At 37.5% G+C, this 18,370-nt stretch overlaps 1 protein-coding gene across 1 annotated transcript in view; it reads left to right on the forward strand.

The window, feature by feature from the left end:
* The window catches only part of LOC140234517 (uncharacterized), a 28,378-nt gene extending 21,407 nt beyond the window's left edge, over positions 1 to 6,971 (forward strand). Inside the window, exon 3 of the mRNA XM_072314558.1 lies at positions 1,249 to 6,971. Within this exon, the coding sequence (XP_072170659.1) occupies positions 1,249 to 2,179 (931 nt within the window). The 3' untranslated portion in view covers positions 2,180 to 6,971. The remainder of the gene's footprint in view (positions 1 to 1,248) is intronic.
* Positions 6,972 to 18,370: the final 11,399 nt, after the last annotated feature.

Here is an 18,370-nt window from a genome sequence, read left to right on the forward strand (position 1 = left end):
AAAAGATCATATGTACATGTACCAACAAGCATGTTCATTTTTTAGTTTGCCTATTATTTTTTGATTTACTGAGATATTTGTAATATTGGGATTATTCATGTAATCCTTATAAATGCTGCTTCCCAGCACATCCACCAGGCAGCAAGCATGGTATTTGTCAATATTAAAGGGACTGTACAGTACTGGTTGAGGTGGGGATTCATGTTTTGAACATTCCTAAGTGAGATAATGAAAAGCCGCTTATGAAATATGAAAGAGCATGTAATTTTAAGAAGGATTCAACGTTTATTTGATGAAAATTGGTTTTCAAATGGCTGAGATATCCAAAAAAGTGCTAATGATAAAAGGCGACATGCCACAACTTTATTAGGATCTCTTTCTTTCACATTGTTTTTGGATATCTCAGCCATTTCAAAACCGATTTTCATCGAATAAACTTTTGATACCCCTTAGAACTGCATGCTCTTTGACATCTCATAGAGTGGTTTCTGAATATCTCGCAAAACGTTAAAAGCTAAATCCTCACCTCGACCAGAACTGTACACACCCTTTAATAACAAAAGAGTCTGTTAATACAGTGTACATTCAGTGCAAAATAATGAAATGGATGCTCCCTTTAACATTTTTTTTTAATTTATGTTTTTTTTTTTTTTTTTATTTATGTTGCTCCCTTTAACATGCTAATTGACAAACTGTTTTGCTCGTCTGGTCCTCACAAGTTTGAACATTATCTGTTTGAACATGGTTGACGAAGTCTATAGATTGTTACGTCAGGCGAGCTTATGTGTTACATGTACATGTACTTTGTATTGCGCTTTGAAAATGAGTGAAGTGCCTAAACAGCTAAAAAAAAGAAAGGTCATGTATCAATGTTCACATTGAGTTAACTCCAAACTGGCTAATTGTACATTGTATGTTAGACACTTGGCAACTTTAGACAGTGTGTTTAAAATTCATGAAATTCTTGTGTCGAGATTTTTTCATTGCAACTGATTGACAAATTGCCCTCTCGAGATGTAAATAAGCACTGAATTGATCAGTGTTTTTTTTAACACACTGATCAATTTAGTGCTTATTTACGTCGAGTGAGGGCAATTTGTCAACCAATTAGGCGGTGTGTGTTTTAGAATACATCATGTATCTACCCAAAAAATAACTCTATGGTTGCACAAGTGCAACATGTTTTCTTGTAAATTCTTTTTGCACATTTTCTTATGCTCTTTTTTTTTTCTTCTTTCTTTTTTCCAGATCAATAAGAAAAACCAGGTTGCCAGACACAACTGCACAGGAAGATTCACAGTGGTACAGACAGCCATTGAAAACAACAAAGAAAACAAGAAAATCTGTTACCCTAAGAAGTGCAAGAAACAGATTGAGCCCATATAAGACATCATTCGCTTGTCATGCTGGGAAATTGACTTGTGAAGGTTCATTGATCCGGAGTAGCTCATTTAATTCCTTTGGTAAAAACTCAGTTGAGTCTGGCTTAAGCAAGGTGTGGTCTGACTTTGGACAAGTATCAGGTAGATTTTCTCCCAGTATTGAAAAATGCTCTTGTTCCAAAAAATGGATTGATTCCTGTAATTCAAATCTTGAAGAACAGGACGTTGCCAATAAATGTGGCAGGGAGATTCGAGATTGCCAATTTGGAAGCTCTTGCAAATCTAAACTAACAACTTTCAGAACTCTTGCCACAATTGTTGAGGAATCTGGAGAGATTTTAGTCAAAGAGGAAACAGATGAGGAAATCACTCAGAGGCCATCATCTTGTGAAAGTGGTGCTACCAAAGCAGCTGTGCAGAAAAAGGATGACAAAGTTTTGAGCGATGCATCAGCCGTTAATAGCATGTTGCCATTTAGGAAATACCGTGACAACTCAACAGCTAAAGACTCCCTTGCCAGTAGCACCATCTGCTTTCCCATTCCCCAGGGACAAGTCATGGCAGCTCCCTGTAACTCTACTAGACAACGTACAGCCTCAGTTAAGATACCACAAATCACAGGCCATGTTGAAGCCCGTGTCCCACTCCGCCCAGAATATTCCTGCTCCCAGGAGGCAAAGATGGCTGAGGATGGTCTCCTTGATGACACATCAGTGGATGACCTTGCAGGCTACTTTGACAGCATGGTCTACATTCCACGAAAAATGTCTGCTATGGCTGAAATGATGTATACATGACCCAGGCCTTGGGGAATTTACTGGAAATGGAACACTTATTTTAATCCACCTTTTGCATACAGTTGTTTAGTCACTTTTGTGTCTTGATTGGCTCTTTCCCCCTCCAAATTTTTCTACTTTGCTTGATCAAACAATACTGCTTTGAACGGTGTGAAATAAGTTGTTTTTATGAAACAAAGTCCAGATGCTTGTGATGCAATATCTTATGTGGGAATTCTGTTTTTAATGCATTCTTTTAGTTTGGTGATCACATTATGTCACAACCTACTCTTTTTTCTTTAGAAAAGACTTTTATTTTTTTCGTGAACACTTACACTAGGCTCAATCAAGATGTACATGCTTGTAGTGTAGATTTCAAGTTATGTATTCATTCTCAGAACACTATAACTGTTATTTCTCTTTTTCTCTGTGTGCTGTATTTGTTTCTTTGGTGATGACCAATGAAATCCTTTCTATACACTATAGGTGCACATAGAGATGCATGTATTTGTGTGCACTAGAATTCAAACATCTATAGCACTTCATTTTATATGATTTGGTACAAGCCACTTGTTAAGTATTGCAATGATGACAAAATCCATATACATTGTATGTACATGGAAGAGTTATAAAGCTGGAACACAGTGCGGGAGAGGTTACTCTGTGTTATATTCATGCTTGGGAAGTCCCATATTCTGTTGAATGAGCAGACGAGTCAGCTAGTGATTGGATACCCTTTTTTTATGCCTCCACCACTAAGTGTTGCTGGAGGCATTACACGTATGTTTTCGGATTGTCCGTCCATTCTTCCATCCATCTGCAATCAATTTTGGATGGGCTAACTTAAGAGGTATCCAAATGAAACATGACAGACGTGTGTATAAGTGGACAAAGGTGTATCTGTCAACTTTGGGTGACATGCTGAAGGTCAAAGGTCAAAGTTAAGTGAAATTCTGAAAATTTCGCCATTTCCCCATCTCTAAAATGCCTTAAGGTATTTTCACAAAATTTTATGTATATTAGCAGATAAAGATTTTATAGGGAAAGTTTTGAGCCATTGGATGAAAGGTCAAGTGAAAATGCTAAAATTTCATTTTTTTTTTCTCTTTATCTTGGAAATGGTTCAAGGTGTCTACATGAAACTTAGGACATAGGCAGTACATACTACCTGACAGTGATTCTCTTAGGAATTTTTGGGTCATGGTATTAAATGTCAATGCTAAAATTCTACTACTGCTGGCATCATACCATTTTCTGCATACCTTGGAGATTACTCATTGTATACATACAAAAGTAAACTAGGTGTATCTGTTATTTTACTTCACAATTGTTCTGTAGGGAGGATTTGGGCATGGCGTTAAAGATCAAGTGAAAATGCAAAATTTTCACATTTTTCCCATGAATTGAAGAACAAAGTCAAAGTATTATGAAAAATTGATGTTTCCAGTTAAATTATTAAGTGGAGAAAGTTGTGGGAAATTGGGTCAAAGAGTAAGAGGTCAGGTGAAAATGCTCCAATTCCCAAATACAGTTGTACATGCTCTCTGAAACAATTCAGCCATCCAAATGAAATCTGGTTCGAGGAATGTAAGCATGACACTTTTGTGTGTGTGCAAAACTTTCAAACATGTCATCTGAAGTTTATGCCAAACATGTGAAACTGTCATCTCACATTGTGAAGATGTATGTTCCATAGACCTACAATGTACTTGGAGAACAATGCAATATGGCAGACGTATACCAGTTGCCACAGTGACATTTCTTGTTTTTCTTTTGTATAAGATTTCATCATTTCTGTGTCTCATTTGAAAAAAAAGACAAGAGGTTTGCATTTGCAAATTATTAACAAAACATTGTGCGATCCACCTTGCCCAACTCCAATTCAGAGAGACCAGAGAAAACCTTCGACTTACATACAAATGTGCACAATAGAATTAACACATTTATTCACTGGGGGTATATTTTTTCTTCAACTCGGCCTATTTTTGACTTGTGCAAGGTCAACGTATGTACATTGTAGGTGAAGTTGACTGTATGTTTGCTTCATTCATTGCTTGTACACCATTCCATACATTAGTGTACTACATGCAAATATATCAGTACATATAAATCTGGAACACAAAGCAGTGAGCAGTTCCAAACAGCAAACAAATCTTATGGAATTATGCCCCACAAGTATCTTTCACTGAAACTTTGTAAGTTTGATAGATGACCTATAAACAGTCTGTCCAAATTTCATCAAACACCAGCAATGTGTTCTACTTAATTGCTCTGAATTCACATGCACGGTATTTGTTTGGAAAATTTTCTCTTTGAGAAGTAGTGTATTATTCCTATTAAAGAAATGAAGGACGTTATGGTATGGCATACATCCTACGTGTACGTATGATCAACATGTGTGAATTGGTTGCAGTAGGACATGTTCCAGTGCAACATACATTTGTAATCATCCCCAATGACAGAATGAAATGTATTAAATGAATCTTGATGCACCTGCAGGAAGACTGTCTTGAGAATTGCCATATCGTGGACAGATATTCCCATTAATCATCAAGCCTGTACCAAAAGGAGACGAGAAAAGGATGTACAAACATGTACATGTTTCTATCAATTCATGATGATATCGTGGTTGCTTGGTGGCCTTTGAATAGCTGCTTTAGAATTATGACATTTTCTGGCAGAACCTAATACAAAGTTACTTTTCTCATAACCTGCAGAATTGTTTCTCCTTGTTTAAAGATACATTGTCACTGATTAAGCAGAGAGATAAACATTCATTTATGCTTGGTATTTATTACCCTTCACTTATAATTTGATAGGTACAAGTGCAAGTTGCAGTTGGTGCAATCCAGTATAATGTCTGAAATAGAGCATAATTGCAGTGACATTTTGAAACTATAAACATTTATTTTCCTTGGTAATGGTGAAGCCGATCAGCTGTGGGTTGAGGGAAAGACCCAAATAATTGGTTGATTACACCTCTGCCCTGAAGTGCCGCTGGTATTTTGTTTTTGTGTTGTCCGAGGTGTAGAAGCACCACAGAAATGTACATTTATGTGCTGGTGTACTGGATCCATACTCGTGCATGAAAAGCTTTGTGTGCCAGTGGAGGATGGTTCGCCAGTATGAAGATGGCATGAGCTGCAGGTAGTGCCCTGATGCCCCATTTGAATGTACCTGTATATTTATGCATTTCAAGTTTCAAAAGTTATCATCAAATACTTTTTGTTATGTTTTAGGCTTATATAAACTTCAAAATTGATTGACATCAAATGTAAGGGAACCGATATACATACTACGTACATTTGTAGGTTAATCTTAACATACTCAATACATAGATAAGCAGCTCAAGGCTGTAATATGAAATTGATTTTTTTTTTTTTAAATCTACTTTGCAGAACACTTGGAAAGGGGGAAAAGATGCATCAAACACTTATTGAAAACAAAAATATCAAGAAAATTAATTCTAGTGGGACATCTTACTCAAAACGTGGACTTTGGGACCAAATAAATTAAATGATTATCATCTATTGATACATTAATTAGCATAACAAAGTAAATCATAAATTGTCATTGTGTAAATTCTATTGAAGCAGTTTTCTTTTCTAGCTCTTTATGTGCCATGTTCGCAAGCCCGACTTAGTTGATGGCATGCCAAATTTGCATTCTGCTCAAACTAAAAAACCCGCCCAAACAGATAAATCGCCAAATGGCCACAGTACAATGAAAGCGTTTCTTGCGATTATGTTCCTCTCACATATAGCTTGCATTCTATGTGGTGATTGACTAGCAAGCGGTGTTCCCTACTGAATTTGCCTGTAAATTCCAAGTTTCTGTCACTGTTTTCTGTGCAAAAGTCATGCCTTTACAGTAATGTAGTGACTTGGCATTTGAAAGAAAAACCCTCATAGACTTGTCATGCAATTTACATCAAAGCGAAGCTTGGCATTTTCTCTACAACTTTGCTCTCTGCATGTTCAATTCAACAGAAATCTATACCAGTTATATGGATTTGAAAAAAACAGACTGTTTTCTCAAGGCAGGACTACGACGTAGTGTCAGAATAATGTGGCACGCAGGGGGTTTAAACTGTGGCACATAAGGAGTATCATTGTATATGATAAAAACCAAGTTTCCAGACCTAAACCTCAACAGAGGTCCTCAAATTTGCTGTTACAAAATTTCATAGCAGTACTCCATGAAATAGAAATAATACATGATGATGTACAACTGTATGTTGTTTTTGTATATCCAGAACAAACAGTTGACATCGCTATTCAGAAATAGTATTCTAGATGGGGTCAAAATACCTGTATTATTTGCTACCACTAGTAAGGGAATACCTGTCTTTGGTAAGTAAGGTAGAATTTGCTAGACATGTGTATATTTTGTGTTCATTTTGGTTGACAGAAAATTGATTATTTACACACAGTATTCATAAAATATCAGATTTGAATATGTTGTAAAGCAGTGAAGTTGAGCCCATTTACTATTTATTTTTCATGTAAAATTGACAATTTGCTGGAAGCTGTTTATTAGATATGTGCAAATGATTTCATTCACTGCATTAATGATTATGAATGCTCTGCTGAAATCATGTTCAGCTGTACTCTGTGTACCTGGTTATTTTTCATAGAGGCATCATGACTACTTGTAGCTGTCCAACTTATGCAAACACTGTATATATTATTTTGTGATGATGCATGAGGTAAGAGTTTTATTTGTAATCTTTCCAGTTTCCAGTTTCCCTGATCTTAACTAATGTTTTGTTTGAATGACAGATGTATCAAATAAAATACTCAGAAAGCTTGAACTCATCCCCAAACAGGCTGTTTGTTTACTCTCTAGGATTGTTGACATGGGCATAGGGGAAATCATAACAAGTCGTTGGGACCAACAGTTTTATAATGTTATACAGTGCTCACCTGTTGGTTGGGAGCCGCTTTAGCAGGAATCCCGCTTTAAATATTAAAGTGCAATGTACATGTACTTGGTTATTTTGTGGATCAACTGAATGAAGGTTTGTTTCGATGATGCATTTGCCAAAATTATGAGACTGCTGTGTCTTTTCTTATCGCTGTTTTATGTGTATGTGTTGTAGCTTGTGTTTACTTGTTGCTGTGGTTATTGGCGGGTTGATTAAATGTGCATAGTTTAGTGTAATGCCCACATACTGGGCTTCATGATGTGTGCTTTGCACGTGTCAATATCAGCCACTGCTTTATTTAAGCGGGAGCACTGCTTAAACAGGAAAAAAACTTGTGTCCCAACCCCTCCCAATCAAGCGGTGAGCACTGTATCAAAATTGTGTTATAAGCGAACAAATACAGTATTATACTTCAATGAAAAGATCAATGCAACATGCATACATTGAATAATAATGATAATAATACAAAAGTAATGGCTATTTGTATAGCACACAGGTCCACCTTTCAACGTGTACAAAACATGAGAAGAAGTAAGAAAATAAACTCGAACAAGCAAACACATATCTGATAAGGATCACAATTTTCCTGAACATTATAGATTGCAGTTACGAAATCCTTAATGTGGAAAGAACAAATTCAGTCGAAATTAGGCACATGTGATCAATGTAATGTGTAGGTGTGCAAGACATCTTATTCATAAATGTTCAGAATTTGTTGCTATTGGCAACAGCAGATTTTATTTGAGCATTTGAGTCAAAACTTGGGACATATGATCACTATTTTATCGTGCACAAAACTTTTTTGAGTGTTGATATATCTGTGAATTGCCATTACAGCAGCATTTTTAAACAAATCGTCCAAAAATATGTACATAATAGTTGTAGAGTGATCTGAATCCCTCAGTTTTTGAGCATTCAACTTGAAATTTGGCACATCTGACCACTGTAGAGTGTAGGTGTGCAAACTTCATCTTTCGCCACTGTCAAACAATGTGTTGCCATAGTAACGCATTTTTAAACGAAATACAAATTAGCATTGGATACAGATTAGCAGTCTATAGCTAACTCAGTTTTTTGAGTACTTGATCTTACATTAGACACATGTGATCAATATCAATTTTAGATTTGCAAAACAGCTCTTAATGTTGAATTGTGCTGCCATGGAAACAGTGAGAGACGGAGAGCATCCAAAAATATCGTGGATTGAGGTCACTCAGTTTATGAGCATTTGACTTGAAATTTGGTGCATGTGACTGCTATGTGTAATATGTTGATGTGCAAATTTTATCTTGTTCACCTGTTGAGAACAAGTCCAGAGTATGTTCTGGCAGGTGCCTATGGGAAATGCGTGCTGTAGCAAAATCAGCCCATCCTCAATGGGTTAATGTTTAATAATCAGTTGCCATGGTAGCATTTAAAAAAAAGAGAAGAAAATAGCCATGGTAACATCATTTTTCTATAGACAACGTTCCGTGATGTCAAATGATGCGTTGCTTGAGGGGAAAAAACAAAACGAGTGTATAAAACCCATAGCTTTAGCGCACATTAAGCGCCGCCTGTATATGTACAGGACATGGGATATACAGTGCACTCCTGTCATAGTTAATACTGTACAGCGTGTCCCAGAAAAAAACGAAACCGAGTTTCATTGCAATTCTTTGCGATCATAATCATATATTTTCTTTATGAGATATGCATGAACGGAAAGATATACATCTCTTCTTTCATTTGATGCACAACTCATGGTTCATAATTCATGCATGACTGAGTTAGAACAATAAACAGTAATGCTACTAAATTTTCATATGCACGAGTAAATGGCATGACTGAGTTAGAACAATAAACAGTAATGCTACTAAATTTTCATATGCACGAGTAAATGGCACGAGTAAAAAGATATACATCTCTTCTTTCGTTTGATGCACAACTCATGGTTCATAATTCATGCATGACTGAGTTAGAACAATAAACAGTAATGCTACTAAATTTTCATATGCACGAGTAAATGGCAACTTTGAATGAGTTTTTCAGGCTTTTTCAGCAATCTTTTGCAAGAAATGAAATCATAGCCTTAATACCCATTCTTTTTCCTTTCATATGACATCTCATGCGTAAAAATGATTTATGCCTGCTCGAGAAAACTTAATTTGAAAATACATTGTATTATGTGTTTCCATTTTACCCAGAAAGATGAATAGTAAAACTAGAGAAGCACTCTGAGAGCGCAGAACTCCGCCAAGCATGCAGCCCATTTCCACCCGCACTGATCTTGTTCTTCCACAGAGATGAGTGATTTCCACCCATACGTACTGCACTGTGTACTGAAAGCCGCCCGATTTCCCAATATAGAAGCCGCAGCTTTGTTACGTCATAAACCCTCAGCTGCACAGCACGCCTCGCCCTAGCACAAACTATAGCATGCGCTTCACTGTGCGCATGCAAACCTCAAATACGCGCAGCCTGAACTCCTAAGTTCATTGACCCCACCTGCCAAAATATCAAAATTCCTTCATAAATTCCCCAAAAATTCTCGGATCACTACCAAAAGTTAATCGTTTGTTACTTGTGCATTCTTAACCTTTCCTGCAAGTTTCATCCCAATCCGTCAACTACTTTTTGAGTTATTTTGCACATGGACAAACAAACGAACAAACTAACTAACAAACAAACCAATGATAATGAATACATAACCTCCCCCCTTGGCGGAGGTAATGAGGAACCAGTTAGCTCTCCCGACGCCTGCCCGACTTGGCAGATAACAACGGCCTTCATGCGTCAATGAATTTACGCAAACATGAAGGGAGGTGGGAAGGGAATGTTAATTACGATTTGTAATAGGATCTTAAATGAGCACATGATCATGAGCTTGCCTGGCCATGCAGCAAACCACAGAGCAAAGGATGTTCATCAGCGGAATGTTGAAAGGGGGGGGGGTGGGGGCAGTAACCGACCAAAAAAGCCTTCCGAAGCCCCCCCCCCCCAAAAAAAAAAAAAAAAAAAAAAAAGATGACCAGCTTTCATCCCTGCATTTGTACCTTTGAAATATTAGAAGTGCAATTCAGTGATAAAAAAAAGTGATGTACCCCCTCTTTCAGCTTCGCCTCCCCCTTCAAAAACTTCAAAACCCTGTCAGTAAAAGGATGAACCACTCATGAGGGAAATAAAGAGAGGAATGAAAACAGTGAGATAAGTTTGAGGTATACAAAGTCATCAAAATGTGTACAGTACCATTATTGTAACATTGATTTCCCATAGTCATTGGACTGCATGCAGCCAAACAATACACAAAATATTAGTCTTCAATAGCTTATTCTTAATAAGTGACAACAAAGGGCTTTAGGTCTCATACAACATTCTCTGCAAATACCCCCCCCCCCCCCCCCCCCGCGACAACATTTCACTGTAGCACTACCATTGTTTTGTGTGAATTCAATGGCGCAGGTGAGCCCATCGTCTAATGCTAAGTCGGGAGAGCTGAATGCTTGTTTTTCGACAATCCGCAGAATCGGTAGAAATGAAGCATGATTTAATGCATATTTTTCTCAAGCAGTTGTTGTTCAAATTTGATGCATAAGGTATCATACGAAAGAAGAAAATATCCATATTTAGGTTATGAACTTTGTTTTTCAAAAATGTAACGTTAAAAGTGAAAAATTCACTTAAAGTCACCATTAGCGCGTGCAAATGAAAATTTGATAGCACCACTGTTTGTTGCTCTAACTCAGTCATGCATGAACGATGAACATTAAGAGGTACATCAAATGAAAGAAGAAAAGTTTATCTTTCCATTGATGTATATCTCAAAAAGAAAATCTATGATTTCGATAGTGAAAAATTGCAAGGAAACTCTGTTTCGTTTTTTTCTGGGACACGCTGTATAACAAAATTCCGGTTACAACAAAGTAAAAATTCAGGCCGCAACATTATCAGCTCTATGTATTTTTATTACTTATTTGTTCAGTTATGACATAATTTTGATACAGGAGACTAGGGGGTCTCGCACTCACCTGAGAACATTGGAAACTTGGGTTGGGGGCAGCTTTGAGAGCTGGGGGCATGGTGTCCATTTGCATATTCCATCGCACTGGTAAAAATACCTGCCAAGTAGTGTACTTAATAGAAGGTTGTACTATGTCGTTAGGAAAAAACAAACAAACAAACATCATTCCTGATTCAAGAGAAGAATATCTATATAATATTGACTGGCCTTGAGGGAGATACCAGAAAATATTGCCCAAATATTGCCTGAGTCGAAGATGAGGGCAATATTCTTCAGTCAATATCATAATTGTATCCCCCAAAAAGAGTTCGGAGGATACTATGGATTTGGCCTCGTTGCGCCGGGTCCGCGTCCGCCGCAGAGATTTTCTTGTGAGCGCTCTACTGGCTGCAGTTCTTCTTCGATCGTCTTCAAATTTGGCATGAAGGTGTATTATTCTAAAACAAAGATGCCTATTGTTTTTGGTGATGGCGCCCTCGCTTGTTCCGTCTTTATACATGAAAAGGTAAATTTAAAAGGGTCTGCTTGTGTGTGCGACGCTGGCCTTGTTTCTTGACCGATTTTTTTTCAAATTTGGTATATAAATGTATCATAGTCAATTAATCTATACACCTATACCCATTGATAATGCTGCCCTCACTGTTCTACCTTTTACAGGGTCAAAGGTCACCCTGATCATGTCAAAATTTGCAAAAGTGCTTATTTATGCAATAACTTGATTGTTACTCAGTGGATTTTATTCAGACTTGCTAAGGAGGTGTATGGGTGGTCATTCCACATCAGCATGAAGGACACAACAGGTTGTGGTGACAGTGCCCTCAGTGTTCCGACTTGGATGCCAATGCACATTTCTTGTATGTGCTCTAACAGCCACATTTCTTATCAGATTTTCTTAAAATTTGGCAAAAAAGTGCATTATGGTAAACTGAAGATGCCTATAATGTTTTTGGTGGTGGCGCCCTCGCTTGTTCCGTCTTTATACATGAAAAGGTAAATTTAAGAGCTAGGGTCTGCTTGTGTGTGCAACGCTGGCCTTGTTATTTTTTATGCCGAATTTTTTTTTTTTCAAATTTGGTATATAAATGTATCATAGTCAAATCTATACATTTACACCTATTGATAATGCTGCCCTCACTGTTCCACCTTTTACAGGGTCAAAGGTCACCCTGATCATGTCAAAATTTGCAAAAATGCATACTTATTAGGCAATAACTTGATATTTGGATTTTACTCAGACTTGATAAAGATCAGGTGTATGGGTGGTCATTCTACATGAAGGACACAACAGTTTGTGGTGACGGCGTCCTCAGTGTTCCGACTTGGAGGCCATGTCACATTTCTTGTGCTCTATAAGCCACATTTCTTATCGGATTTTATTCAAACTTGCTATGGAGATTTATGGGGAGTTATTCTAGGTAACAAGTTTTCATTACCAGCGCTCTCATTGTTCAAACTTTTATAGGATGACATGTCATATATTCCTTGTATGTGCTATATACAATGTATACTAGCCTCATTTCTCGTCGGATTTTATTGTATTCTGTGACAGTTGCCATATTATACAACATTCTGGCCTAAAAAGTAATCCAGATGGGGTATGGGAGATGGGTTCAAGGGATACATGTGCTCGATTGCGAGTGCTCTCTAGTTATTACCTATCCCCTATAGGTAAATTAGGAAAATATGTGAATGCGGCTAATACACTATGATATAGATCAAGCCACATTTGACTTACCTGTAGATCATGACCAACATGTCGAATAGTTGCAAAATTGTTCATCAATGTACACTACTCAACTCCAACTTCCAAGATACATGTACATATTATGTAGCTATAACAGGCAAACTTCAAACCTCTGAACTACATGTATTTACATTTTGCTTTTGCTTCTGTTTCAATTTGGAGAGTTGTAATAACTGATGGTCACTGTGCAGTTATTGAGCACAAATGGACTCATCATTGTTTGACCGTGTAGTGCTGCTGGAAGAGGTGGACCTTGTATGAGTTGATTTGTTGGCGTTCTGCGGTGCAGTGTGTACCAGATTTGTGAATGTCTCCTCTTTGTGAATGACCAGAATGTTTACATGTAAAGTGAATGGCGAAACGCGGAAGAAGGATGATACCCACTAATATTGCCCGCTGACATTGACGGCTGATCAAAATACCAACTACAATTGCCCCGCAAAACTACCTCATATAGGTGATAATATTGAATATTCCATAATTTAGGAGGTTTGGGCCCCCTAGGGCCCCGAAAGAAAGCATGGTGCTCATTCAATCACTTTGAGATCCCATCCCCCTAGGAATGCTATTTGCCAAGTTTGGTGAAAATCCATTATGTTGTTTTCAGCAAGAAAACAACATAATGTATTTGAAAAAAAAAATCCTTTATCAGATGAGTGTAAGAAAAATGAAAAAAAAAATGTATCACTTTGGATTATGTCAACTTTTTCTTTTCTTTTTGATGATGGAAATAAATAAACTATTGAATTGAATCTATTGAATTAAGATGAAAATGTACCATGTAGGTCCGCATTTGGATCCTCCCCCCGACTCCAAGGGGGAGGGGGGTAGCCCTGGATCTGCACTGAACAAACTTGGAACTAAAATCATCAACGTACAAACTCAACTCATGGTATTAACTTTGCTTTATCACTTCTGGTTCTAGAGAAGATTTGTAAATATTCCTTAATATTGGGGGGGGGGGGGGGGGGAGATTGGGGCCCCCTAGGGGCCCCCAATGTGTTGCCATTGTAATAGCATTTTTACCACTGCCAAGGAAGGATTAGGTGATCGTTGGCATAGGTTTGTCTGTTTGCAAAATAACTCAAAAAGTTGTGTACAGATTACAATGAAACTTGCATGAAAAGTTGATATTGACACAAGGAACACCTCATTTTTTTTTTTTTTTTTTTGGTAGTGATCCGGGAATTTTTATGGATTTTTGAAGGATTTTCATCTTTTGGCATGTTAGGCCAACAAATTTCTCTGAGGTTTACATACGCGCACCAAGGAGTTATCAGACAACTCCTTGCGCGCACTAAAGCGCATGCTCTGCTTGGACAAGACGCGGTGCAATGATGTAACAAAAGGCTTATATTTTGGGAATTATGATTGCATGCGCCAGGGTGGAAATGAGTTGCTGGCTTGGCGGAGGTCTGCATGTGCTCTCTAAGTGCTTTTCTAGTTTCAATAAGAGGCATAGGCCTACAAGAATACTGTGGATTGAGCAAACTTCCTCAGTTTTAGGTGGGGTATTAATCACATTTAGTTCTAGAGTTGATTTTATTTTAAGTTTTCACTTAAGAGATAGCATTAAGCTGTTCAAACTTTCAGACTTAGTTTAAAAACACATGTAGGAAAGTAATGGCCTAGGATTCGGTTACAGTTCATTATTCTAAAGGTCCGTTATCCCAAAGGTTTGTTATTTCAGTGGCTTGTTATTCTAAAGGATCGCATTTCCTAAGACTCGTTGTTCAGGGTTGTTATTCGGAAGGTTATTTCTTCCAAAGCTTCTTTTTCAAGAAAGTTTATAATTCTGAAAGTGAAATATGTATCATTATTCTGAAGGTTCGTTAATCCGAAAATGGAATAAGGTTAATAGTTATTCGTAAGGTTTGTTAAATCAGAAACGATTGAGGTTTGTGATTCTTAGGTTTGCTAGTATACTCACCTTTTTTCACTTTTGGATCAACTTACCTTACTTCATTTCCTGATTAAAGAACCTTGAGAAGTAGAAAGATTCCTATCATATCTGGATTTTCAAAGCTTGGTAATAATGAACCTAATTTCATTTTCGGATTGACGGACCTTATTTCATTTTTGGATTGACTAACCTCAGGAATTACAAAACTTCAGGAACAATGCCACATAAATGTACAGCATGAAAAAAAAAAAAAAAAAAAAAAAACCCTCTTACATCTTCAGATTAATGAACATCTAAGTACACATACAGAATTTGTGTGTTTCGGATTAACCTGTTGAAGACAAGTCCTGAGAATACTTGGGCAGGTGTCTATGGGAAATGTTATAGCAAAATCAGTCCATCCTCAGTGGGTTAACATACCTTCTGAATAATGAGCCTTATTTTGTTTTTGGATCAACGAACCCTCCAAATAACAAACCTTACTTCATTTCGTTTAAACATATAACAACCAAGTTCTCTTTGGGAATGGTATGTGACATGGGGAGAATGCAAAGCAATTTTTATTTTAACATACCAGGCATAACAGTCACAATAGCAACATTGCTCATTCATTATGCATTTCCTTTCCTCAAACATGCGTTAAGTCGAATAACTTACCTTGGTACTTGAAGTTCAGTAATTTTGATGGGAATCCCAAGTCCCATTTATATTTAAGTTATTGTTTTTCTAGACACATTTCTTGAAGCAAAGTTCCATCATCGCTCAGCTATTCCCAGACAAACAAATGTAACATGAACTATCACTGAATGTGATCAATCCCCCCATCAAAAACTGAAGGATCAACTTCGCTCAATCCATAATATTTTGGTATGCTAATGAAAAAAAAAAGTTGTTACCATGGCAGTATATTGTGCTAACAGTGATAAAAGATGTGCTTTGTACATCTAAGAAATATATTGGTCTCATGCCAAATTTCAAGCCAAACACTCAAAAACTCAAATTTCCATTCAAAAACGTATTTACAAAGGCAACCCATGGTTCAACACTGACAAAGATTAAACTTGCAAATCTACATACTATAAGAGTCAGATTGAGTTTATTAACAACGAAACATATTTACAGGAGAAATGAATACATACATGTAATACAGGGGCGGCGCAGCCGTGGGGGCCGTGGGGGCTCGGGCCCCCACACTTTTTGTGCACCATACAAAGGAATACATAAGGTGTCATCTCTTTGGGTCCCCACACTTTTTTCAACCCGAAAGTACGTAAGAGGCATTACAATGGGAGGGGAGAGAATGAGCTGAGGACCTTTTTTTTTTTTTTTTTTTTTTTTACTTGTCAGCTGAAGAAACCCGGAAGTGGATGGGGAGAGATGAGCTGAGGACCTTTTTTTTTTTTCCTTTTTTTGCTTGTTAGCTGAAGAAACCCGGAAGTGGACGGAGAGAGATGAGCTGAGGACTTTTTTTTTTGCTTGTTAGCTCATGAAACCCGGAAGTGGGCCCCCACACTTTTGAAAACAGTGCGCCGGCCCTGTAATATACATATTTTTTTTTTTTGCATGAGCATGCGAGTACAGTGCACTCCCATTATAACGAAACGGCTACAAAGAAATAAAAATCAAGGTCGCAAATATATTGGCTCTATGTTTTTGTATTGTTTATTTGTTCGGAAATTTTGATATAACGAAAGAAATCTACCAGTCCCGAGGACTTCGTTATAACGGGAGTCCGCTGTATGACAATATGAATACAATAAACATAGATTTATGTACAGGTATAGATATGGGCCGTGACGCGAGAAAAGGGCCCTTAGGGCATTAAATACAAAAAATAAGTTTTCACCTCCACATTACTGAACTCCGACGTATTTAGATATGCAAACCTTTTTCTGAAATTCCAATCCTAAATGACCCCATTACGACATTCAAAAAGGCGTGTTTTGTCCAAATCCTGCCACTTTTTGAGGCGTCTATGCATGTGCGCGCATTTATAGCTTAGTTGATCTTTTTTGTGCATATTGCTTTGTCAAACTTCCGCGCCATTTTCTGGGGTTTGCGCGCAGCGGCACTAAGGTCCCTTTTCTTGCGTCACGGCTCATATATATGCATACATAATCATAATCAAGAACAAAGGCAGGTTTGATAGATGTATTTGAAGGGCATGTGTGTGCGGAAACATTTCCTGACATAGCAGAAGAACTATAAAATGACACTCAAAATGCACACACACAGACACATACTACTGGCTGATTCCCATCACTTCCCTGAGTACTAGTACTGCTTATTGCAGCCCAGATTTACCAGGTCTCTGTGCTCTCTGCAAATGCCAGACATCCTACCCATTTCTCATCACATTTTGCATGCTAACCACTGGAAATTCCCTTTGTTGAAACGAAAAAGTTTCGGATACATCTTATTAGAAATTTCTTGTTGATTTCTTGTTAATTCATACCACTCCTGCACAACTTTGGCCTTTCTTTTACAAATATGAAAATGATGCTTAAAAGTGATTATTACCTATATGAGGTAGTTTTGCGGAGCAATTGTAGTTGGTATTTTGATTGGTTGTCGAGGTCAGCGGGCGATATGCACTACACGTCAAACAGTGACGAGTCCATTTGTGCTCAATAACTGCTCAGTGACCATCACTTATTACAACTCTCCAAATTGAAACAGAAGCAAAAACAAAGTGTAAATACGTTCAGATGTTTGAAGTTCGCCTGTTACAACCACGATTATGTATCTTGGAAGTTGGAGTTGAATGATGTACATTGATGAACAATTTTGCAATTACCTGGTATTTGACATGTTGATGATCAACTACAGGTAAGTCAAATGTGGCTTGATCTATATCATGGTGTATAGCCGTATTCACATATTTTCCTAATTTACCTAGGGGATAGGTAATAATTATGATATTGACTGGCCTAGAGGGAGATATCAGAAAATATTGCCCGCATTGCACTGTGCCGGTATCTCCCTCATGGCCAGTCAATATTATATAAATGTCTCAGTTAAGCAAAAGCTCAAGCTCTTTTTTTTTTTTGTTGTTGCTGTTGCCAGCAAAAGCTTTTGCTTGCAAGCAATTGCTTGTTTTTATGCATACAGATTCAAGCAAAAGGTTAGCACAAGCAATTGCTATTTATGCATAGGTCCTATGCGGCCTTAAGTGAAAAGACAATTCCAATGCATGGTATATCTAATTGGGTAGGCATTTGACTGAACGGATAGAAATTTTCAAGACAAAGCCTCATCCATTCTCAGTTTCCCACGGAAAGTCTTTGAAATGTGTGTGTAAATATAGATTCTGAAGAAATTGTGAGGTGCTGTGAGGTGGCAGATGACTATGGGTTTACAGTTTAACATGTTTAAAGGTAGGGGATACCTTTTACAGACCTCCCAAAATGCGGCAAAACATTAAATATGAACCTCAGGGGACTTGTTTAGGCCACTGCTGAGAAATTTGGAAGTCAACAGTTATCTACAATTTGAATAATGCACAAAACTCAACTGCTCAGTAGTTCTGTGTGTCAGCCACACTTAAGCCTTTTTGTTGCAGTCTTCTGTATTTCTTTTTTATCTGTAAACACAAATCTAAAAGTATAAGAGCTGCGATGTAATAACATATAGAGTGT

Source organism: Diadema setosum, chromosome 10 (assembly GCF_964275005.1).
Source record: "Diadema setosum chromosome 10, eeDiaSeto1, whole genome shotgun sequence".
Taxonomy (NCBI): Eukaryota; Metazoa; Echinodermata; class Echinoidea; order Diadematoida; family Diadematidae; genus Diadema; species Diadema setosum.